Source organism: Gopherus evgoodei, chromosome 6, assembly GCF_007399415.2.
Source record: "Gopherus evgoodei ecotype Sinaloan lineage chromosome 6, rGopEvg1_v1.p, whole genome shotgun sequence".
In the NCBI taxonomy this organism is placed as follows: domain Eukaryota; kingdom Metazoa; phylum Chordata; order Testudines; family Testudinidae; genus Gopherus; species Gopherus evgoodei.
This window is the reverse complement of record NC_044327.1, coordinates 106,402,589-106,428,030: the sequence shown is the minus strand read 5'-3', so window position 1 is coordinate 106,428,030 and position 25,442 is coordinate 106,402,589. Positions and strand designations below refer to the sequence as shown.

General features: G+C 41.7%; 1 protein-coding gene across 4 annotated transcripts in view; it reads left to right on the top strand.

Moving 5' to 3' along the window:
• Nucleotides 1-1,143: 1,143 nt before the first annotated feature.
• Nucleotides 1,144-25,442, top strand: part of ZNF131 (zinc finger protein 131) — a 29,945-nt gene continuing 5,646 nt past the window's right edge. The window contains exons 1-7 of one of the 4 annotated variants that reach the window (XM_030568025.1): nt 1,144-1,221; nt 8,464-8,602; nt 9,929-10,030; nt 10,609-10,753; nt 14,444-14,807; nt 14,910-15,132; nt 23,276-23,406. In XM_030568025.1, the coding sequence (XP_030423885.1) occupies nt 8,479-8,602; nt 9,929-10,030; nt 10,609-10,753; nt 14,444-14,807; nt 14,910-15,132; nt 23,276-23,406 (1,089 nt within the window). In that variant the 5' untranslated portion in view covers nt 1,144-1,221; nt 8,464-8,478. Of the gene's footprint in view, nt 1,222-5,553; nt 5,718-8,463; nt 8,603-9,928; nt 10,031-10,608; nt 10,754-14,443; nt 15,133-23,275; nt 23,407-25,442 lie in introns of those variants that run through there. The other 3 variants (XM_030568024.1, XM_030568023.1, XM_030568026.1) reach the window with 3 other exon arrangements.

Sequence of the window (25,442 nt, the reverse complement as noted above, 5' to 3'; positions counted from 1 at the left end):
GCAAATTGGCTTGCTGAGGCTATCACAGTGCATGGGACAGGGCTGTGCAGCCCTTAAACCCCAGTCAGAAAAGATTGGAACACAGGGCCCTGCCCAGAGACAGGTGACTGCTGGAGGCTTGAGACCTGGCTGGGCACTCCTGGAGGGGGTCTGGGAATGGGAATACTCCTGGGCATTGAAATGTTATGTCCTTCTGAGTCATCTAAGGCCTGGTCTATAGTAGGAAATTAGCTTGATATAAGTACATCACTCAGGGGTGTAAAAATCCACACATCTGAGCCACACAGTTAAACCAGCCTAACACCAGGCACAGACAGCACTAGGTTGACAGGAGAGTTTTCCAGTGGACCAAGCTCCCATTTCTCATGGAGATGAAGTACCTACATTGACAGGAGAAACTCCCCCATTGCTGTAGGTAGCATCTGCACAGAAGCTGTGCAGCTGCACTGCTGCAGGAATTTAAGCGTAGGCAAGCTGTCAACAAGGCTTATAGCTACTAGTAGATGCACCTCGTCTCTAATCCCCCTCTCCTGGAGGAATAATGTGCTGTTTAATGGGTGTGGTGCTACAGGGGAGAGGGTTGGGCAGTTGCCAATGCTGGCAGCAGGCTCATGGGCGGCCAGTGAACCTGGGGAGGCTGGCTCCCTACCCTTGCCTGAATGGGGGGCAAAACAAAATTAAAGTTAAAAAAAAATCAGAGCAGGAAACTTCAAACAAGCTGGAAATACTTTATCACGGGGAAGGTTTTCGCGCACCGCTCAGCCAAACGGGCAGCGATGGGCTGCTGGAGTGGGACGAGAACGGGGACTGTGCCCTGTTACGCCACACGTGGACCTTCGCCAGGGAACAGCAGCCTCCGGGGCACATTTACCCGCCGTCCCGCTTCCATAAAGCAGAGTCTCCCGCCACGAACAAGGGCGCGGACCTGGCAAGTCGGGCGGACGACCCCGCTGGGACCCCCGCTTCTCCCCACGTCATCCCGCAGCTCCCAGAACGCAACGCGCCACACCATTCCTGGCGGGAGACTACAACTCCCAGCGTTCCTCGAGTCAGCTGGTCCCAAGCGTCCTGTTGCGCTGAAGGTCATCGCTCCGTCACTTCCGGTTCGCGGTGTAGGCCGGGAATGCGAGTCGCGATTGGCCGGCGCCAGCCCCGCTTTTCGGCGAGCTGGGGGAGCAGGAAGCGGCAGAGCCGGCGAGACGGGGCGAGGGGCTCCTCGCGGTGAGTACCAGGCGGAGCGCTCATCCCCCTTCGAGGCGCGCGCGTCTCCGGGGTGCGACCCCGGCCGGGAGAGGGATTGAAAAGGGATCGATTTAATGCGCGCTTTGATGACGTAATAACGACTACAGGGTCCGAGATGCTGCCAAGTGCCTGGTTCGGGCTGTTCCTTCCGCCCGCATCGCGGTGGGGGCCCGGCTGCGCCCAGTCCCCCCTCGTAGTACTCTGGTAGCCAGTCGTTTCTCGCCGACTTATCCGTCACCCGCGGGCGCTCCACACGCCTAGGCCTTCCGCCTTCCCCAGTTTCTGGCTCTTAGCGAACGCCCATTGGCTCCGTATCCTGCCGTGGTGTCACCCACATCTCTGTGATTGGCTGGAGTGTATTTGATTGGCAGCAAGATTTCCCTATTGGGGGCGGGAGTTGAGGCCATGTGACCAGCAGTGGGCTGGGGCGCTGAGGTTTGAACCCTGTGAAGCTGTGTTCTTTGGGCACGTGGCAGCGCCGCCTGGCCCTGCGGGGCGTGAGGCAGGGGTGACACGTGACCTGCCTCACTGTGCTCCATGTTACTGGGGGTGCAGGGGGGGCGAGACGCTCCCCTCCCAACTGTGCTGCTGGGCGCGGGGGAGGGGGTCACGACTTGGAGGGCGTGAGACGTGTCCTGTGGCACCGTGCTCAGTTCCTGCTGGGCAGTCACAATGCAGAGAGGGGATGTGACCTGTTCCCGCTCCCCTTGCCGTACCGCTTCCCTGCTGCAGGGTCACAACACGATGGGGACCTAACACATCCCACCTTGCCTTATGCTCCATCCCTGCTGTGGCCTTGCCATGCAGAATAGGACATAATGTGCTTCACCATGCTCTGTCCCTGCTGCAAGGGGACATAGTCAATTATCTCCTGTCTCACCTAGCTGCTTCCTGAGGGGAGATGATGCAGAAGGAGTATGACACCCATCTCCCCTCTGTTACCCCCCCCCCCTTAGGGAATGAAGTGAAATATACAGAGCTCTGTTCTTCCGTGATTTAGAGAATTTACCTTCAGAACAATGAGCTGGGAATAAGCCCAGTTTGGAAAGTTTTGGAGGGTTTTCAGACAGTTCTGAAGATAGGAAGCATACTACCTCTTACCCCCCATTATGGAGATCACTTAATGTTCTTTGTTTCTGGGGATACTTTACATATGTTAAAGCAGCAAAGAATCCTGTGGCACCTTATAGACTAACACGTTTTGGAGCATGAGCTTTCGTGGGTGAATACCCACTTCCTCAGATGCATGTCTGCATCTGCATCAGACATGCATCTGAGGAAGTGGGTATTCACCCACGAAAGCTCATGCTCCAAAACGTCTGTTAGTCTATAAGGTGCCACAGGATTCTTTGCTGCTTTTACAGATCCAGACTAACACGGCTACCCCTCTGATACTTTACATATGTTCTGCATTTTTGCACTTTGGTATCGCTTGGGGATATTTTGCATATAGTTTGAACTTCCACAAGAGAGAGACCATGGTGCACCATGTAATGGACAAGAACCTTCCAAAGCATGCAGTGAAGCATGGTTTCTTTGAGGTAAATTCACTGGTGATGTAGGTTGGTGAAACTCCATTAGTTTCAGTGGAGTTGAGACTGCTTATGACAGGAATTAATTTGTTCCCATCACTGCATTTTTTTCCGTTTGTAAATCTCTGCTGACCTGCAGCTATAAAGATAAGAAAATACTAAATAAAATACAAAAAAAATCCAAATGAGTTATAATAGTGATCTGATGCCATGTGAGGAAAAGAACATTGTCATTACTGTCCACTCAGGCCAAACATGATAAGGCAGCAGTAGGCAACCTATGGCACGGGTGCCGAAGGCGGCACGTGAGCTGATTTTTCAGTGACACTCACACTGCCCAGGTCCTGGCCACCAGTCCAGGGAGCTCTGCATTTTAATTTAATTTTAAATGAAGCTTCTCAAACACTTTAAAAACCTTATTTACTTTACATACAACAATAGTTTAGTTATATATTATAGACTTATAGAAAGAGACCTTCTAAAAACATTAAAATGCATTACTGGCACGCGAAACCTTAAATTAGAGTGACTAAATGAAGATTCGGCACACCACTTCTGAAAGGTTGCTGGCCCCCGTGATAAGGCATTACTATTGTGTTCTATGGAAGTGGTAAAATATGCACAGAAATAAGGGGACAATGGTGTTAAAAAGGGGTTATATTACTTGTTATCTGAGTTCAGCAAAGGAACCGTTTCTTCTTCACTTATCAAGCTGTCAGCTCCCTCCGATCGACCCATGATGCCAGCCTATATTGCCCACTTGCTAAATTTTCGAACAAGAATTTCTGTGCTTTCTCCCATGCTGCCCCTTACACTTGAAGGAGTTTCCCATATACATGTGCAAAGTTACTCAGTTGTCCTTCTTCAAAACCCTCCTTGTATCTCTCCTTTTCCATGATGCCTATGGGCGTGAGACGCATCTATCATGCTGACCAATATTATTTCGTTCTATTTCCCCATCTGTCTGCATCCATCTTTTGGCTCTTCTTTTAAACTTAGATTGAACTCTTTGGAACAGGAATTGTCTGTTTTGCTTGTACTGCACCTAGCACAATGAGGTCCTGGTCCATGACTAGAGTTTCTAGTAATAATAATAAAAGTGTTATAAATTTACACCAGCACATACATATTTGACAATAAGTATTTACTTAAGTTATTCTGAGGTGGATTTGAACTACCAATTACTACAAAAGATCTTCAGTCGGACTGCTTTGTGGTGAGGTTTGATCAGATCATACAAATTAAGCACTAGTAAATAAGTACTTGTTTGGGAGACTTCCTAGGAAAAATTGGGTGGGGAGACAGAGTAGTTGACACTGATTTTGGAGTCAGTACTCAACACCATGCAGCTTTGTTGAGGAGATACTGCACTGCTGGAGACGCTTCTGCAGATGATAGAGAAAAGTCATTAAAGATTCCATCATGTGTTTTGTAGCATGAAGCACTGATACGCACTGTATATCAAATAGACTAATTTAAATCCTTATTGGCTGCTTATGCAGTGCAATGTATAAGGCCCAAGGAGACTCCTGGTAGTTTGTGTGAGGACCTGCAAGTTTCAAAGTCTTGTAGCAGCAACCTCGCTAACTTGAACTAATTTCCATTTCTGAGATAAGAGCAAGGTGTAATCCCTGTCTAATACACTGCTGCATTTTAATAAACAGTGAGAGAGAATCTTAAGCACTTGAGTCATAGAACTAGAGATGCAACTGCAGCTGGCAGGAAGACCTCTGCACCCTAGAATAATCTCCACTTACTGCATAGACCCCTCAAATTGTATAGAAATACGATATTTTTAGCGCCATTACTTAGTTTTTATAGATTCTTCATTGTCTCCTTTGAGTCTGGGAAATATTTGTGTCAGAAAAACCACTGTCACAATTGACACTAGTTGGCACCCTTACTGGCAGTGTCATCAGTTTGTAAGGATTGAATGAGCATGGAGAATGGACTAATCTCTTACTCTGAGAGGTAGTCCGCCTGATGTGAGGGGTAGCTTTCACTCCCACTATGTTTACTGGACATGCTCTTTGGATAAATCAATGGCTTTTGGCTTCCAGGGCTATTGGCCTGACACCTCTCACATAAACCAAAATCACACTTTTTTCTTTTTTATTATGAATGAGCTGAGTTTTGCAGATTATCTGTACTTCCTTTCACAGGAGTGGTTGTAAGGAGCATAGTTTTAGCTTTAGTTAGCATTTTATCTGTATATTCCCACTCTTCCACCTTGGAAAATGAATAATAATTTCACCCGTCAGTTAATTCCATTTCTGTTATACTGTGGTCTAACGAGAAAAGCTGCTGTTTAGAGAATAAATGTGGTATCCTTGGTGTCCTGTCAAAATTTCTGCTTTGATCATTCATGTTGTCTACCTAAATTCAATTTCCCCCTATTGGTACACTGAATACTTCACTTGGTATTCCAAAGTTTTGTTGTTTTGCTGTGTGCTTGTTATCCTGTTGCTGTGCTTCAACTCAGAGGTTGCATTTCACTGGTATCATTTGGGATTTGGGATCTTTCAGGATGACGGTCACTATTAGTTTATCTATCTGCTGTGTTTTTGAGTTTACCTGTGAGAGACGCAATGATTTATGAAAGCCACAACAGACACATTGTTAATGAGGATCAGGAATAATGCAAGTCTTTTCCAAAATAATTTTAAAGCATTGTATTACTTTATGATAAATTATCACTTGCTATCAAATGCATTTCAACCTATGGAAATAAATCCTTCATAAGGTGTGAGTATGATCACCTGGCTTATGTAATTCACAGGAATTGGGGTACTCCTGACAACTCTGAGAACTAGTAATGGAAACATGGAGCTTACTTGTCAGACTGATTCTTAACCGATGAGGCTTGTACTATTACTCCATGGATGAGGAAAATGCAGCAATGAGGAAAAGATACAAAAAGTTTGGAAAAAGCAATTTCTGGAGGTTAAACTGCTTTTGAATATATGGAAGTTATAAGAGCTGGGATTTGGGTTTGTTTCCTGTGGTTTTACATTAGCAGAATCCTTGTGGCATTTTACCATTCCAAGTTGCCTGTCTATTATGTATCTTAGTTTCTACTTCTTATAATAGACATAGTGATAGCAAACAGAAATAGATTTATTTAAGCAAACATTTTTATTTTTCTCTGTTTTGAGTTGGACATATTCTAAATAGGGCATTTTCCTTAAACAAACAAACAAAAAAAAAAATTAAGGAGGGATCTGTTCTATGGAGAAATAGGATAGCAACAGCTTTCCACCAACTTGGCATCTGCAAAGCCTAATCTTATGCCTTGAGACAAAATGTCTCCTTATCATAACAATCGAGTTTTGTCCCCAGGCTTCCACTACACCTTTTTATTTCCATCCCACTCCACTCCAAGACACAAGCATGTTAAATACTTCCTCACCTCCAGCAGCCATGTATGAGGTCTTGTCTACATTTGAAATGCTACAGCACTTCAGTGTAGATGCTACCTATGCCAATGGAAGGGGTTCTCCTGTTGCAATAGGTCTCAAACTGGAGGTCATGACCCGTCAGGGGGTCACGAGGTTATTACGTAGGGGATCGCAAGCTGTCAGCCCTCAGCCCCTCATTTATAATAGTGCTAAATATTTTTTTTTAAGTATTTTTGATTTATAAGGAGGGGTCACACACAGAGGCTTGCTGTGTGAAAGGGCTCACCAGTACAAAAGTTTGAGAACCACTGCAACAGGTAATTTACCACACTGAGAAGCATTAGCTAGGTCAATGGAAAAAAAATTCCGTTGATCTAGTGCTATATACAAGGGCGGTTAGGTTGGCTTAACCGTGTAACTTGGGTATAAATTTTTTACACCCCTAAGTGATGTAGCTGAGCTGACCTACCTTCTTAGTGTAGATCAGGCCTGAGAGTTAGCAAGCTTGGTAATGTCAGATGGATAGTAGTGGGTAGGCTCAAGGAATCTGCTCATGTTCAAAGGAGGAGGCCCTCTGATTCTGGTTGAGGAAAACCACGCATTTAGATTAATTATGAAGACTTTCTTCTAATCTTTCATGGGACTCTGTGGATCTCCACTTTGTGCACCCACACCATATGCTTCTGTCACAGCAGCCACCGTGATACTGGAGCTGGCAATGCATCTCTAGTTTAATGTAAGATACTCTTTCCTCTATTGTTCTCTGACATGCTATTCCCCCAGGTACTTAGCACCTAAGTACAGATTAATCACAAACTATAGATATGAAGTTTCATGAAGGAAACATCTTTGATGTGACTATTGCCTGGCATCCTATCCCCAAGCAGGAGAAAAGGTACAAAGACTCCATAAAGACACATTCAAACTTGGTATCTTTGTCTTCTGTCTGGAACCAATTGTTCTTTGAGCTAAATTAAGTTCACTCAAAAGACATTAAGTTCCTGCATTGGTTCAGATTTGCTTCTGAAGAAAGTTTGGGGCTGCAGCAGAGGGCTTTCCTTTTGACGCCCTTCAGTAGTGGGAGTCTTCTTGAGAACTCATTTTATACAGTTCCACAACTCAGAAAAGCCCTAGGTTAGGTGCAGAGGCTTATTCCAAATTTCTTTGCTGCTGTACCCCACAGAATATTTCTGCTTAAATAGAGTCTTAAAGGACTTAAGGAGATCCTCCTCTGAGATTCACGTGGTTGAACTGAGCAGAATGATTTTATACTTCTAACATGTGAAGAGTCCCATGGACCTCTGTGTGAGAGCCACACCTCTAGGGGGAATAGAACATCACAGATGGGTACCGCCATGCAGATCTGAAAAAGAATTTTGCCTAAAGTTATTTGGTTGAAATGCTTGCAGTTGTAATTATCTGGACTGTCTCTCCAAAGATAGTAACACATACCCAGCATATTAACATCCATTGTCCATGTTTTAGGGTAGATTTTCATGATCTTTTCTGATTGGTGACCCCTTAAAGTCAAAAACTTTCACAGCCCTCCTCCACTTACTGTAAAAGTATCAGATAAGCCTGTATGACTTATTTGTGTGTATATTTTGAGAGGTTGACAGAGAATAGTAGATCCTGAACGGTAGGATTGTGCGGGAAGTGGGGGAGTGAGATTTTCTTTACTTTAGATAGTAACCAAATTTTCATTTCTTTGCAACTCCCCTGAACTCATAGGTGAAGAAACATTTCCTTAATGGATACCTACGTCCTTCATTCCTTTACCCTCTTTAAACATCTTCTCTTCACTGAATAGAAAATTAACTTAATCTGTGAGAGTATTGAAGAGCCAGTCTGCCATCAAATGGGTTAGCAGACTTCCTCAAAGTAACCGTATCAAGATGTTGGTATTATCTTGCCAAACTTTTGCTGAAATTGTGATAATCAGTTATGTCCCTCCCCCAGCCTTCTGATTGCTTTCAGGGAGGCAGATTTCTTTCCAAATCATAGAATGAAGACGTAGACTTGCAAAAGTTTTAGTCTCTAATGTCTATAATAAAGCCCTGTTTCTTTTTTGTTTACCGTAGTACCTCCTATCTGCTAGCTAAATTGCGTTACACCTATTGTTGATCTAATCTGGTAGTCATTAACAATCATATTACTCTATTTCGTGGCCCTTTTTTAAGCACTGAATTTAATTAAAGTATTATGCTAATTAGTTCATGTTTGTATGACACATTGAAGATGTAAAACATTGAGTACTGCAGTATTCTTACTTCATTATTAATCTTTTGTAGACCAGTCCATTCACTATGGAAGCCGAAGAAACGATGGAATGCATTCAAGAATTCCCAGAACATTATAAAGTTATTTTGGACAGACTGAATGAACAGCGTGAGCAGGATCAGTTTACAGACATTACTCTGATTGTAGATGGTACGTACTGTCATACTGAATCTGCTGATACGCAGATGCTTTGGAATTATTCATTTTGATTGCCGTAGATCAGACAATTGAAAATAAAGCATCAATGTATTTTATTCTCCGCCTGCGCAGAACACAGACTAATGTCTTCCAGTTTTATATAGCAGTACTACAAATTGCAAGTAGACTTTCATCCTGAATGATGTAGAAGATGGATCCTTTCCCTAATTTTCAGATGTTATGCTGAAATAATCAGCAGCATTGAATAATAGTGGTGTTTGTTTACTAGTGTTCATAGCAAAACAGAAATTCAAAATTGAATTTCTTAATGCTTTGTCTAAAACAGCCTAGGCAGGAACACTTAAGCCCACCATCAGCAGGTGTAGAAGTGGGGGGAATAGCAAAACTCTTGTAACCTCATTTCCCTTCTTTAAAAGGACAGTCTGGTTGAACTCAGTTCTTTTCCTGTCCCTACCAGGTGGAGATAATTCTCTGTTACCAAAGAACTAAGATTTTTGTTTTGTTTTTCTACCATCTTTCTTTTGGTGAATTCCCTGCCTATAACCCAGTCCTTTTCTATCAGGATTAGTGTTTTACAGTGGAGTATTTAGTTTAGAGTTTTTTCCTTCCCTTTTCACTCACCTGAGCACTTTGAAGAGAAGAGACTGCCTAGCTTTGGTGTGTTTGGCCTCTCAAGCAAAAATGGTCCCACATGTAAACAGTCCTTTGATTTTGATGTATCCTAATAGTCATCATTCAGTCATCAATACCTACATATTCTAGTAATTGGAACCTTCTCTTTGTTACATGGAAGAAGTTGAAGCTCTGACTTTGGGTGAACAGACCCTTCTATCCTTAGGACTAATGGAAATAAAGTGTGACTGATGTCTTATGAACCACTCTTATTAATCTGAGTTAATAGAGCTTCTTTCCAAACAAGGAGTTGGATATATATTGATAGAAACTATTTTGGAATAATTGTCCTGTTTGTCAATTGTGTTTTATTAATTATTTCCAAATAGGTGTTAAAGATTCTGTTGTGGAGGGGGTTGTGTTTATGTTTGTTGGGACTTTCATACCCTGGAACTGGAGGACTCTTGCATAACTCAGCCTGAGGAGAAGCAATTAAACATGCTGAAAACTATATGGGTCAGTGAAGGCCCAGGAAAATGTCTGCAGTAGCATGCCATGCAACAAACGGCATGCTCAGATTGCACTCTGCTACAGTGTCTTCACATACTGAATTCTGCAGCTTCCTTTATTCTGAACCCATTAGCGTCTAGCATGAATGCATGTATGTTGACTCAAAACATTTGATTTTTATCCATTTCCTTTTAGGTCACCATTTCAAAGCTCATAAGGCGGTCCTTGCGGCCTGCAGCCAGTTCTTCTACAAATTCTTCCAAGATTTCACTCAGGAGCCTTTGGTAGAGATAGAAGGTAACCGGTTGTATGACTTGTATGACCAAAATACTTATAGTTCTGTAATGTTAGTGATACAGACTAATGTGCAGGCTTTAGCGGTACTAATCACCATGTGAAGACGTAGCTCCATCGTGGTTGTGAGGTAGCTAATGCCACTAGAAGGCAGCTGCTTTCAAAGATAACATCTGAAGGAACAATTTTGAGGAGAGGCTTTTTTCAGTGGCAGTAGACACACGATGGAGACTGCTGTCTCTCTAAACTTCAGTACTAGCCACTTTAGTAGAAGGGGACTAGCAACCTTTCCAGAGAGGAAGATAATGATATGTTTTACATTATGGCACCCATAGTTCTAATATTAAACATGGCACAAACCTGAAGAAGCTGCATCAGACTCCATTGCGTGGAGCTGTAGACTTTCTGAAGCCTATGAGAACATCTCATGAAGATGATCTGCAAAAGCCAATAAGCAGGACACTGTGAACAAAAATCTAGATGGTGAAAGATTTGTTAGCAAAATTTACTGCTTATCCACGTGAAATGTAACAACTAAAATCTGAAGAACTGCAAAAAAATATATATTTACTTCTAAACAGGTGTAAGTAACATGGCATTTCGACATTTAATTGAGTTCACCTACACAGCAAAATTAATGGTCCAAGGTGAAGAAGAAGCAAATGATGTTTGGAAAGCAGCTGAGTATCTACAGATGTTAGAAGCTATTAAAGCACTTGAAATCAGGTAAGCGTGTAGTTTTTCCATTCATATTCTAGAAACATGGAATACAATATCTGAGGAAGATTCTTGGCAGGGTTGGTTGCCAATATTGTGCGGCACTGTTTCTTCTCCTCCTGGAACCTGAGTAGTAGCGCTAGAGTCCTCATCCACCTCTTCTTCCCAAAGTCTGTAGCCTCCTCCTATGAGGGTGGGATGGAGACTGAGCCTCAAACTTTGTGAGCTGGAACTTAGTGTCAGGGGACATGGCTCACAAAGCCTGAGAAGGTGTGAGGAAAACAAAGTACAGCCCTTGGGTGCCCTTCCCTTCTCACTGCTCTCCAGAGGACCTTCTCTGCCTTCCCATTCTTGGAGTTCTGCTGTAATCTTCCCTTTGGCTATATGCACTGTTTCTCTCTCTATGAGAAGGAAGCCCATGACAGCCACCCCTACTTCCCGTTCTGGAATTCACACAGGAGTTTCTGCAAGCTTGAGAAACATAAAGGGAAGCTGCTGTTTCCTTCTTATCCCACCACAAGGGTCTTTTCCACACCAGATAACAGTTCATTAACATTCAGCATAGTAGAGAGCAGACATAGGCCTATAGTTCCTGCAGTAGTAGTATTTACACTTACTGTCTTACTTTGCTTTATAATAAATATTTAAATAAATAAATAAAGCTTGGTCACACTGCAGACTAGAAGCAGGGTTTTCAACATCAATATTTATTTTAAAATATTTGCCCTACGCTTAAACTTTGCTGCCAATAAATATAGGGAAGAAGTACGGTCTTGTGGTAATAGCTGGGATTGGAATCAAGACTGCACAACTTCACTCTTGGATTGAAAAGACACTATCAGGATAAAAATGCATATAAAAAAGGGCAAAAAAGTTACTTATATTGCAAATAGCTAATATTACTACAGTAGAACCTCAGAGTTACGAACACCAGGGTTACGAACTGACCAGTTAACCACACACCTCATTTGCAACCGGAAAAACGCAATCAGACAGCAACAGAGACAAAAAAAAAAATCAAATACAGAAATAAAGGGAAAATAGCATTTTTGTTTCTTATAGTAAAGTTTCAAAGCAGCATTAAGTCAATGTTCAGTTGTAAACTTTTGAAAGAACCTCCAGAAGGTTTTGTTCAGTTACAAATGTTTCAGAGTTCTGAACAACCTCCATTCCCGAGATGTTTGTCACTCTGAGGTTCTACTGTATTTACAGTTCCTTTACTTAGTACAGTTCTCTCAGCTTGGAAAATAGAGAGAGTGTAGTAGAGTTTTATTTAGGGCCAGTTTCAGGATCTAAAGCAATAATGTATATGTTACAATAAAGTTGCAATAAAGAATAAAGTTGCAAGGAAATAACTATTTGCTTTAAAATACAAAACAACTTGTTTAGTAGTTTTAGGAATATTTTAATCTTGGATTTAGTTTCTTCAAAAATAAGCTTTTTACAACATTTCGGCGCTACATTTAACTAGACTGTGTCCAGTTAATTTCACTGTTTATCCATCTCTAAACAAAGTGGTGAGGCAAAAATAATATTTTATGATGTTACTAAAGCGGGGCAGAATTTTTCAGATGAAACTTTTTTCACTGAAAAATATAGCTAATGGGTCGATTAAAGCATTTTGAAAATTCATATAAATTTTGGCAAATTGTTCCAGCAAAAATAAAAAAAATTGGGAATGTTGAAACAAACCATTTCAACATCAAAGAGGAACATTTTGATTTTTCAGGCTACATTCACAAAGGAATTTGGGCCCATTGATGGAGGTGACATTGTCCTCCTTATGCCATATATTCATTGGAGCAGGGATGGCACATGGATATTCCCCCTCCTCCCAGGTGAGTGCCCTAACCACAGGCCATCACCTCCTCTGTTTTTTGAATTCCTTTGCTTTTTATTAAAAGGCCCAAAAAAAATGTTTCTGACTTCCAATTCACTGAAAATTCTGGAAACCTGAACTGATTTTTTTTGTTCTGAATTTTCAGAATTGCCAAAAATCCATTATTTGCCCAGCTCTAGTGTTACTAAGATCTAAAGTCCTTTGGCTTAAATGGTGGGGGAGTGTGGAGAGGGGTTGCGTAGTGAGTTCCTTACCTCACAGATCTGCTAGAACTTGCATTTACTGAGCTTCAAGTGATACTAAAAAGCCCCTCTTTCCTCAGGCATTTCTAAGATACTGTTTTCAATTTTATATGGATTTTATTAGTTAAATGTTATATCAAATAAAGCAAAGTACATTTAGATTCTCAAATCAAATGTGTGATATAAATGCATCACATTTATGTTTTAAGGCCTCATTAACATTTTATATAAAGGGGAAAGGGATAGGTTGGCCTTCGCTCTTTGCTACTCTGTAAGAGAGCTGGATGCTCTTCCTTATCCTGGCTTCTTACTTGCAGGCTGGGCTGTCAGGAATTAGGGTTGTGGTAAGGAAGTACCACTTTAATGCTCCACCATGCCAGCACTTACCCCTATGTTATCATTCTGTGGACTTGGAACCAGGACTTAACCCCTCTCCTCCCGCCGCAACCAAAATAGTTGAATTGGTATACAACTGAGTGTGGACCAGTCCTAGACACCACATAAATCCCAGCTGGTTGCTATTTTGAGAACTAGAGTTCCTGAGCTGGCCCTTTGCATAGGGGTGAATTTCACATTTAGTGCTAGGAGGCTTCGGTGCGCTGGTACAGTATGATGGATTTTGCGCTGCAGGCCTTGCAAACCAAATCCCACCACCACCATCTCCTGCTGGGGCCTTTTGGCTTCTCCACTTGTGTTCATCTACAACAGCCTGATGTTCCTGGGATCCAACACCTTTGCTCATGGCCCTGGACTGAGGGGGGATGTAGTTTTCACAAACATCTTACCAGTTGCAGTGTTTGTTTTCTTCTCCTTTGGAACAGAACACATAAAATATGTGCACAACAGTAGTTCTCTTTAAAAGATGACTTATTAAAATAGAGAAAAAAGTGGAATTACACTGTTTACTCAGTATCTCTAGATTAACACTTCACATAACCTAAACTAGATGAGCTCAGTTACAGAGGTGATGGACAATCTTTTATATTTAAAGACAGTTCTCTTCTTTTACCACCCTGTCAGAGATTCAACCCCATGCTCTCTCCTAAGAGAGGCAGAGTGAGTTCCCTCTGCTTACTTCTTTTTGACGTATGTCGTCCTGGGATTGATTCATTACCATATCATGTGAGGTAGTCACCTTTTTCCCATTTCCCCCATTGGAGTTTCTCTCCACTGAACCTCATGTGTAGCATTTTCCAGGGCCTGAGAGTTTCTGTCTAACCGGTGAGACTGATTGGTTTCTGATGGGCCTGTCCATTCATTGTTCTTGTGGATGGGTATTAGATCAGTCCAGAGTGGGTGGAGTTTTTAAAATCTAAAAGAAAACCTTGGTCATCTCACTTAGTTATAAAATAGGGACAATGGTCAAGAGCCTCCATCACAGGCCACACTCCATTAGCCCTGATGGTTCAGCAGTAGAGATTATGGATTAAGGATTAGTGCATTCCTGAATACAATGTAACCATCTGCATGGTGTTTCACAACATGCATTCTCTTCAAACACTTTATTACTGATTTATTACATATTTTGAATAATCTCGTGTAATTTCAGTATATTGCAGGAATTATTATGTAGGTGGTTTTGGATCCTTACTATGTTATATTACACACACTTTACAGGAACAAAGAAAATTCAGCACCACTAGAATCAAATTCAACACAAGGTAAAAATATTACCAAAAAGAGGAAGATAGCCGAAACCTCCAATGTCATCACAGAAACATTGCCATCTGCAGAATCAGAGCCTGTTGAAATTGAAGTGGAGATTGCTGAAGGGACAATTGAAGTGGAAGATGATAGCATTGAAACCCTGGAAGAAGTAGCTTCTGCAGAACAGTCTATAAAGTATATACAGACTACTGGTACATCAGACGAGTCTGCTTTGGCTCTTTTGGCAGATATCACCAGCAAGTACCGTCAGGGGGAAAGAAAATGCCAGATCCAAGAAGAAGGTGACAATGCAACTGATCCTACATGCAAACAGGTAGAAGGTATTGAAATTGTGGAACTTCAGCTGTCACACATGAACAATTTATTCCACTGTGAGAAATGTAACCGTTCATTTAAATTGTTTTACCATTTTAAGGAACACATGAAAACACACTCTACTGAGAGTTACAAATGTGACATATGCAATAAAAGGTACCTACGAGAGAGTGCATTGAAACAGCACCTCACCTGTTACCACCTTGATGAAGGTGGAGCCAGCAAGAAGCAAAGACCTGGCAAAAAAATACACGTATGCCAGTACTGTGATAAACAGTTTGACCACTTTGGACATTTTAAAGAGCACCTTCGGAAACACACAGGTAACATTTCTGTATTTCTAGTATACATCTATTCCTTTGGGTTTTTGTTTGCCTGTTTTGTGGGACTGGGGGAAATAAGAGGGGAGAGTGTGCAAGATTTTTTTACAAATATTTTTCTAATGCTGTATACAATCATGAGATTGAAGAATGCTAGAAATGCTGAGCTTTTACGCGTGAACAATCTATTTACATAGCAGTGAATGTAGATCTTAATGAATGCAACTTACTTAAAATATTGATTCACAAATTTCACTTAGCCACCTACTGAAAATAAGCCTCCTAAAGAAATAAATGTGTTCTTAAATTTAGTATATTGTATTTGTTTCAAAGAAACAACATGCAAAGAGTGACACTCCTCTGAAAAAACAAGTATCCAATTCAGGAATAAACTTGTGGAAACAAATTAACTTCCAGTTCATCAAAAAAAAAATGATATTCAGTAGAAAATTCGTCTGAAAAAAATAAGTACACTAAGCAAACCTACTGCACTGTATCATAAACCAACAGAAAATTCTTAACAAATGCCTATTAATATAGTAGTTTGGGTAAGCAAGTTATGCAAATATAGAAAACATACAGTAGAAAATTAACTCTTTTGACACTTGGTATGTGATTACTTAACCCAGTGGCATTACATTGATTTAAAAAAGCCCTATGTGACTGAGATCAGAATGTTACCTTTAGACTACAGTGGGTCATTACAGGAGGTAACTTTTGCTTTTTAAATTACTGCTTCATTCCCCCTCCCTCCCCGTACAGAGATTAAGTGCCTCTTACCATGCTCACTGCGGTCCTGCTGTTAAAAGTTACATTTTTATTACTTTACCATATTTGCAGTATTGAGTACCATACAAATACTTTATTAGCCCTGAGAACGTGTGACAATTTGCATGGGCCTTGGTCCTTCAAACACTTAAGCATATTTGTAACTTTACCCAAATGAGTAGTCCAGTAACACATTAGTGGGTAGATGTGGGATAGCAGAACAGGTCTTCCAAGGCTACTATTCTAGGTTCTGACCTAGAACTTCTTTGCACCCTTATGTGAGATTCCTGGCCACTGGAGTAGTGGCTGCACTCCTGTCTACTTAAAACTAATGTAGAAAGGTTTTGAAAAAACCTCTTCCAAGTCCAAGCAGTATGGAGAGGGCTTCCATTGCACACAACTCCATCTACACCCTTTTTGCCACCACGCACTGCTGAGCAGAGACATCAGTGGGCTTGTATACACCCTTCTATAGTGTGGTAGATTTCATCCATTATGACCAAGCTATGTATAAACTGATTATAGGTTTCTCTCTTGGAAAATGTTCATTACAGCTTTAAGGACAATATTTGGTCAGATGGCCAAAGTAGCAGGTATGTTGTTACACCTAGGCCTGGTCTACACTGAGGTGGTGGTCAATCTAAAATGCAACTTCAGCTTCGAGAACAGTGTAGCTGAAGTCGACATATCTTAGATCGAATTAAAATTACTTACTTTGTGTCCTCACGGCACTGGATCGACAGCTGCAGCTCCCCCATCGACTTTGCTTCCATCTCTCGCGCTGCTGGAGTTCAGCAGTCGACGGGAGAGCGATTGGGGATCGATTTATCACGTTTACACTACGTGCGATAAATCGATTCCCAATAAATCAATCGCTACCCGCTGATCCAGCGGGTAGTATAGACGTACCCTTAGTTTGGTGTTCTAACAAAAGGGCTTAGTTTAATGCCATTATACAGCAAGTATGTAGAAGGCATTTCCCATTTATTAATTACTGCCATATCTTTCTGAATTTTCACATTAACAAAATAATTATTAGAAGGAAAGCAAAGTTGGAATATAAAAAAAAGGCAAAGTAAAAGTAGTTAAACCCTTATGTATGTTGTGCTCAACTGGATAGTAGCACTCCACTATTGTCCATTGAGATCCGTGGAAAGACTAGTTGATTTCAGTCATCTTTGGATCAGGCCTAGTATTTGGAGAGTACAATGTGGCACATAGTATAAAAACTGAATTTGAAGCAGAAGATGTAATTTTCTCCCCAAGGTATTTAACACTAATAATGTCATGCATTAACAATGACAAGTTAAAAGCATATATAATGAAGTAACAAATTGACTTCAATTGCTACAAATTAACAAATTTCCAATTAGTACTAAAAACTGCATACAACTTAATCGTGGAAAAAGCATTTCTTTTCTAGGTGAAGTTATAAGGCCAGCCATCAGCTGTCCTTGTCATAAGCTTCTAGAATGTGCTCTATGTATCTCTAAACCTAAACTGTTTTTGTTTAGATTAATCCTGTAATGTACTAACTTCCAAAATTGGCATGGTAACTTACCAGACCAGGAAAAAGAATCCACTCACTCATCTCCTCTTTTATCATGATTTCTGATAAAGAGAAAATAATGAAATTTCAGTTGCCCATCATAAATTGCAATGGAGTAGACTTTTACTGAGCTAAATTAAAGCTATGTATGTATAGTAGGGCTAATTTGGTACGACTCAGAATAAGAACAGTAGTTTTTTATTTGAATGAAAAAATGTAGCTTTTGTACCTAAGAGCAATTAACTCATTATTTTTGCCCAAGCATGATCTTGCTGCAAAACATTTGGGTCAGCTGACAAAAAGAGGGCCTGAACACCTAGAACTCCCACTGCTTTTATTGGGAATTATGAATGCTCAGTGTCTCTCAGCATTGGGGTCTTCCTGAATTATTAACTAAATAAAATTGATGGGGGTCTATAAATCAGTTTTGTCACTTGATTAACAAATGAGAGTTAAATAGTCAGATGCACTGTAACTAGGATTGAAAACTTTTTGGAGGGGTTTTTTTGTTTGTTTGTTTTTTTAGGACTTAGACTATTTGAAAAAACTAAAAGATTTTTTTAAAAATGATCCTATTCATATCCGATATTTATGTACAATAGCCTTCTAAAAGATTTTTGTATATAAAAAACTCCATAATTTCTAATGCTAATAATTGGGTAGGGCAAAAAAGATAATGTACAAAATTGGGGAGGAAAGACAGGTAATGAACAAAAGTAGGAAATGAGATTTAGAGAAGCTTTATAAACTTCTAATCATGGTGAAAATATTAAAGACAAAAAATAGTTCCTGCAACCTGCAGCCCACAGGCTGAACGCAGTCCGTCAAGGTAATCCGCTGGTGGGCCGCGAGAGAGTGTTTACATTGAATCCGCACACACGGCTGCCTGCAGCTCCCAGTGGCCACGGTTCGCTGTTACTGGCCAATAGCAGTTGTGGGAAGCGGTGGCCAGCACATCCCTGCAGCTCACACCGCTTCTCACAGCTCCCATTGGCCGGGAACAGCGAACCGTGACCACTGGGAGCTGCAGGCGGCCATGCCTGCAGACAGTCAATGTAAACAATGTCCTGCGGCCCGCCAGCAGATTACCCTGATGGGCCGCAGGTTGCCCACCACTGCTTTTTGCGGAAATAGATCATATTCAGGGAAAGCTGGTGGAGAGGGCTAATGATACCATAACAAAGATTAGACTTCTTGAAGTACAATAATCAGTTTCTGTTCCTACTTCAGTAGTGAATCTATATAGTAGTCATAGCACAATGAGTACTCTGTCAAACTTGAATAAGATTGTCCATAAAAGCATGTGGGGAAAACCTGACAATTTGTGAAAACTTCAATTAATATTCCTAGAAACTCTACTTTATAAATAGTGTCACATATGTTTCTGAGAAATCCAAAATAACTGGGTTCATTGTGACTTTCCACTGTCTAGATCTAATTTAAATATTAATACAGTAACAATGAGCAAGAGCATAGTTCTAGTTTCACTTGACAAGCAGGTTGCAAACTTTTTAGGGGGGACTGAAGGGGCATCAGACTTCGCCACAGTTGTTCATGATGTTGTCATCTTGAGATTATTACTGCAATGTGCTGTACATAAGAATATACTTAAAGACTGTTAAAGAACTTCAGATATAAGAGAATGAGACTGCCCACTTATTGAGCGGTGGTTTGCTCCAGGCGCACGTGTAAATGAGTCCTGGATTTGATTGGATTACAGATGAAGTTAAAAGTGTGGGTTTGGCCTGATTTGATTTTGGTCTTGGTCTCCACTCTGGAACTTACTTTCCTTTCCTACATATGCTCCTGACATTGCTTCTGCAAAGCCCAGAATTGTTGACCTGCAAGACTGATGGCAATTTGCTGCCAGGGAACTGCAGTGGAACAAAGGTCCCCTGGTGTAGTCTTGGCACAGGGCCTAGGCGTAGGTTACTCCTGACCCCCAACACATCCCCTGCAATCCATATAACTCTTTGGGCTGAGGATGAATAATGTTCAGATAGTTGGAGTCAATTCCTTGTTTCTCGGGGGGTTTCCAATCCTCCTGCATACGAGACTATTTGGGCTAAAGTTCATGTGCCCAACCCTGTGTCCACTGCCATTCTTGTCTGATTAGAGATCCTGGGATTTTGATTGTATGTTGATGGTGAATAGATTCCAACAGTTCCTATGAACATTAGGATTTTACTCTTTAATAATTCACTATTTTTACGTAATGGTTTCCTTCTGATTATTCTTATTTTTACTGTGGTTCGCAGTCTCATTTTTAAAAGTGATTTAGGCACTCCCTGGGACTTGCACTCCTAAGTGTCATAGGCACTTTTGAAAATTTTTGCCAAGTGACTGATGGCCATTTAAATTTCAGTCCTAGCTAGAGTAACGGCAAATGCTGTTGTACATGTAAATGTCTTATCCTCTTTGGAATTTTACTGAACAATTTGTTTCAGATATTCTAGAATCATTGAAATGTAGGGCTGGAAGGGACCTTGAGAGGATATCTAATCCAGGGGTTCTCACACAAATATTTTGGGGGCCCTAGAGTGTGGCCACCAGCTCCTGCTGGTGGCTGCTCCAACAATTAATTAAGTATTTTAGGAAAAACTTTAGGGAAAACAAATAAATATCCACATATACCTGTCCAAATCATTGTGATTTATTTATGTATGGTTGTTGGGGTTTTTTGTTTGTTTGTTTGTTTGTTTGTTTTTTGAAGACTCAGTAATAACAATATGCAGTTGCCTCTATTCTTTACTGGATCTAAACAGAATAGAAACACAAATAAGATGGTTTGTCTTTTTGTTGTTTTCTGTTGCTTTTTTTGGTTGCTTATTATTTTTAGACTTGCTAGCTAGTAAGTCTGCTGCTGTGAAAAGTGATACTTTTATGTTAATATTACTTTTCACAGCTTCCTAGCAAGCTATTAAGTCTGTTGTGAAAAGTGATATTAACAAACATACAAATCTAACATTTCACAGCAGATTTACTCAGCCCCGGCAAGCCCGGAGACAAATTAAACCCCGGATGGGAAGGTGGATAGGGAGGTATTGGGGGCCAGGGGCAATGGTGGAATGGATGGGAGGATGGGGGAGGCAGCAGGTGCCAGGGCCAATGGAAGGGTGAGCTGTTGGCAAGCACCCACTGCCATGGGGCCGGGGTTGGGGTCCGCATTGAGCCTGGGGCCCGAGCCCAAAATCCCGTGGCCAGATGCCGAAGCACCGCAACTAGATCCAGGGCTGAGCCCAAAGCCCTGTGGCTAGATCCTAGGGCTGGGGCTGAGCCCGAAGCCCTGCAGTCAGGAGACAGAGCCTGCCACCACACGGCTGAAGCCCGGGAACAGAGCAGGCAGCAGGAGTCAGATGAGATGGGGGAGGGGTGGTGAGCCCAGGGTTGGAACCCACCACCACGTGGGCGAGGGATGGAATCTGAAACCGCACAGATGGAATCTGGGGCCCACAGCAAAGTCCGAGGTCCCTGGCCCAGAGAGCGAGTTCCACATCAGGGAAGACGGGGAACTCACCATCTGCCTGCTCCACCAAAGTTTGTCTTTCCGGGAGGAGGGCAGGGTCCAAAGCCCTGCTGGCAGCCCTGGGGGAGGGGCCACTGCTTCTCCCCCACCCTCCAGTCACCATCCAGGAGGCTTTGGCCACGAGAAAAACCCCTGGTGGCCAAATGCAGTGGCCATATTTGAGAAATACTCTAGTTCATCCTCCAGCACTGAAGCAGGACCAAGTTAAACCTAAAGCATCCTTGACAGATGTTTGCCTAACCTGTTCTTAAATACTTCCAGTGACAAAGATTCCACAACCTCCCTTGGAAGCCAGAATTTAACTATCCTTGTAGTTAGAAATTTTTTTCCTAATATCTATCCTAAATCACTCTTGCTGCAGATAAAGCCCATTACTTCTCCAGGTCCACTAAAGATAGGACGAGAACAATTGATCACTGTCCTCTATATCAGTGTTTGTCAATGACCAGTCTGTGGACGGGCACTGGTCCCTGAGATTTCCCTGACACAGTTTAGGAAGGCAGTAAGCCAGTGCTTGGTATAAAAATGTTGAAAAACACTGCTCTGTATAACAGCTATCAACTTATTTGAAGACTGTTATCAGGTTCTCAGTCTTCTTTTCTCAAGTCTAAACATGCTCAGTTATTTTAGCCTTTCCTCATAGGTCAGGTTTTCTAAACCTTTTATCATTTTTGTTGCCCTCCTCGGGGTTCTCTCCAGTTTGTTCACATCTTTCCTGAAGGGTGGTGCCCAGAACAGGACACACTACTCCAGCTGAGGCCTCAGCAGTGCTGAGTAGAGTGGAACAATTACTTCCCATGTCTTAGGTACGACTCTCCTATTCATACACCCCAGAATGATATTAGTCTTCTTCCAGCTGAATCACATGACTGGCTCGTATTCAATTTGTATGCCACCATAAACCCCAGGTCCTTTTTAGCAGTACTGCTGCTAGTTAATTATTCTCCAATTTGTATTTGTGCATTTGATTTTCCCTTCTAAGTGCAGTAATTTGCACACCTCTTTATTGAATTTCATTTTGTTGATTTCATACCAATTCTCTATTTGTCAGGGTCTTTTGAATTCTAATCCCATTCTCCAAAGAGCTAGCAACCCCACTCATCTTGGTGTCATCTGCAGATTTTATAAACATACTCTCCACATCATTATCCAACTCACAAATGAAAATAGTGAATAGTCCTACCCCCAGGATAGACTCCTGCAGGACCCCACTAGCTACATCCTTCCAGTTTGACAGGGAACCCTTGAAAACTAGACTTTTGTCAGCAAGTTTCATGGGTGGATTATCTATTGAGTTTCAGAAAATGTCTTATTTTAAATTTAAAATTTTCCACTTTTTAACTTCATTGCATGCATATAATTTCACTTCTGCATGATGAGAGAGACAAATGTTCTTTATGTACCTCAATCCTAGCGTCTCTAATTTTTTTTATCCTTTTCATGCTAAATAACAGCCATCTTTTGAATCTCTCCTGTTGTGCAAGTCTCTAATCATGTTTTTAGTCACTGCTTCTCACTGGATTTTTTCTGCTGTATCTGGTTGAAAATGAGCTGACCAAACTGTACGTAGCATTGAAGGTTAGGATGACTCGTGGAATTTGTTGCTCTTGTTGTTTTCTCCCCCTCCTCCGAAATGGTCTCTGCTGCCTGCTCATGTATCTTATGGTCTTATTTTCTGATTATCGCTGCATATTGGGAGATGTCACTCAATGAACTGCCCATGACAGCACCTAGATCTCTTTCCTGGAAGGTTTCAACCAATTTGTTAAGAGGAGCCATACTGACTTCATGTAACTCTAAAACAAAAAATAGTCTTCACAGTTCTTGGTACATGATGAATATTTCTGTATGTTAAACTGGACATGAATGAGTAATGCAGAGTTCTGTAGGGTTATTAGTTCCAGTCAGTGCTTGTATTTCATCTCAGCAAATCAAGATAATACTTGAATGTAACCAAGCTTTTATCAAAAATTAGCTTTTCATGAAACTAAAGATTCCATTTAAAATGTAATCAGCAGTTATGTCAAATTCATCACAGCTCCCAGCTGTGGAAAAATTAATCTACTCAACTATTGTTTTCTTTGCCCTTGTGGTTTCTGTATAAAATGCATTAAATGAAGTGGCTGTTTCTATTAGAACAATCCCAGTGACTGCCTCTGATACCTTTAAAAGATTATATTCAAATCTTTAAATTATATTTACCAAGTTACTAAAATCTGTATACACACACACAAAAAAAACCCAACTCCAATAGAATTGATTTGTTTTCCTATACCTCTATAAATTCTTATCTGTCTTAACAGGTGAAAAACCATTTGAATGTCCAAATTGCCATGAACGTTTTGCTAGAAATAGCACACTCAAATGTCATTTGACAGCCTGTCAATCCGGTGCTGGAGCTAAAAAAGGAAGAAAGAAGCTGTATGAATGTCAGGTATGTAATGGAAGCAACAGGAGGAGAGAGTCTTGGTGGAGGAAAGGGGAAATTTAAACTGTTGGATGCCAAATAATTTTGTTTTTAAAACTACTGCAGTTGTTTAGAGTAGAGAAGTAAGAAATGTAGGCATTGTTTCTCTTACTGCCAACACAAGGGTGTGGCTCCCACTGTTTAGTCATAGGACTTTTTACCTACCATAGTGGATACCGTTATTAAGACCAAGACAAGCCATCACAATTATTAACCATGGCTCTATTATTATTATGGGTATGGGTGGGAAAAGTATGGAACGGGTTTTTTGAGCTTCCCCTAAGCAGACCCTGGCTGACCTCTTCCATTCAGTCAGGCACATCTGCCCCATCCCCATGTGTCTCTGTGCCCTCACCCAGCCACTCCCCTATCTCTATGTAGCTCTGCACCCCTCCCCCATCCTCATGTGCCTCTGTGCCCTCACCCAGCCCCCCAGCCCCATGTGCCTCTGTGCCCTCACCCAGCCACTCCCCTGTCTCTATGTAGCTCTGCACCCCTCCCCCATCACCATGTCTGTGCCATCTCCCAGCCCCCCATCCCTGTGTGTCCCTATACCCCTCCCCCACCCCCATGTGCCTCACCCAGCCACTCCCGTCTCTGTGTAGCTCTGCCCCCCAGCCCCATGTGTCTCTGTGCCCTCACCCAGCCCCCCATCCCTATGTGTCCCTGTACCCCTCCCCCATGTGTCTCTGTGCCCTCACCCAGCAACTCCCCCATCCCTATGTTGCTCTGCCCCATCTCCACCTGTCCCCACATCTCCCTCCTCCCGTGGCCCATTCAGCCCCCGCCTGCGTCTGTCCTCCCCCACTAGCCCTTTTCCTGACCTGGCCTGACAAGCGCTGCAAAGGCAGCTCGCTCTCTTCCCTCGCTGGTGGGGAGCTGCAACTTTGTTCTATCCCCGCAGCACCCTAGGGTGGGCAAAAGGTGGAACTGCAGCAACATTTTGGCAGAAGCTTTTTTCTGTGCAAAAAATTAGAAATCTGCAGGGCTCATTAAATGTGCACACGCACAGTGGCGCAGATTTCCTCCAGGAGTACTATTCATATATCAATGATATCAGGCAGTTATGTATGAAAACTTTCATTTAAATAAAAAAGATGCTTTCATCTTTTAAGTGAAATGATGAGTTGGAAGTATTCAGTATTTTCTATAAAACACTTCCTACTATACATGTTCTCCAGGTTTAAAGAGTGGAGAATTCAGTGTGTTTACAAAAGAAATCAGTTTCAGTAAGTTTGAGGTGAGTTTAAACTCAGGTTTTCCTTAGAAAAAAGAGGTGGGGATTGCTGGTATAGGCTCATTTTACAACCTAGATTTATGGCTCTTATAACACACCTTACATTCCTTTTTACAATTAGGTTTCTTCCTATAAGTGTTTTTGAGGTTTATCTGCTTGATGTTTGCTTGTCCTTGAGAGAGAGAGAGAAGCAGAAACCTTCTGGAATTTCTTTGATTAGGTTTAGGTTTAACATTTGGTAATATGCCTACCTAAATGTATGCATTTGTTGAATTTCCAATCATCCTGGCTATAACATTCTAGTAGGTATAGTTTAATGTTCAGTAAATGTGCAAACCAACTTTGTCACAACCTAATACAAATAAGTTTTATAATTTTTATTAATATTTTTGCATCAATATTGAGTTCTCTCCCCCCGCAGTCCTAAAATGGTCACCTGGTTCATGAGTTGACTGAGCTGAGAAGGTGGGGAAGGAAATGAGAGAGGGGTGGTATATCTCAAAGAAGTACCGCAAGTAAAATGGATACAGGTGTCAAGTTCAGAGTTCTGTCATGATATTCAGACAAGAAATGTCTAGATCCATAATAGTGTCATTTTAAAACAAGAGGACTAATAAGGAGCTTCATAAACATTTATTAATCATCACAACTCTCCTGAGAGGTAGGCTAAGCATTATCCTTTTACTGAAGAAGAAGCAAAGGGAACCAGGCCCTCTCCACTTAAGCACATGCCTCACTAAGTACTCATAGAATCCTGTAATACTCA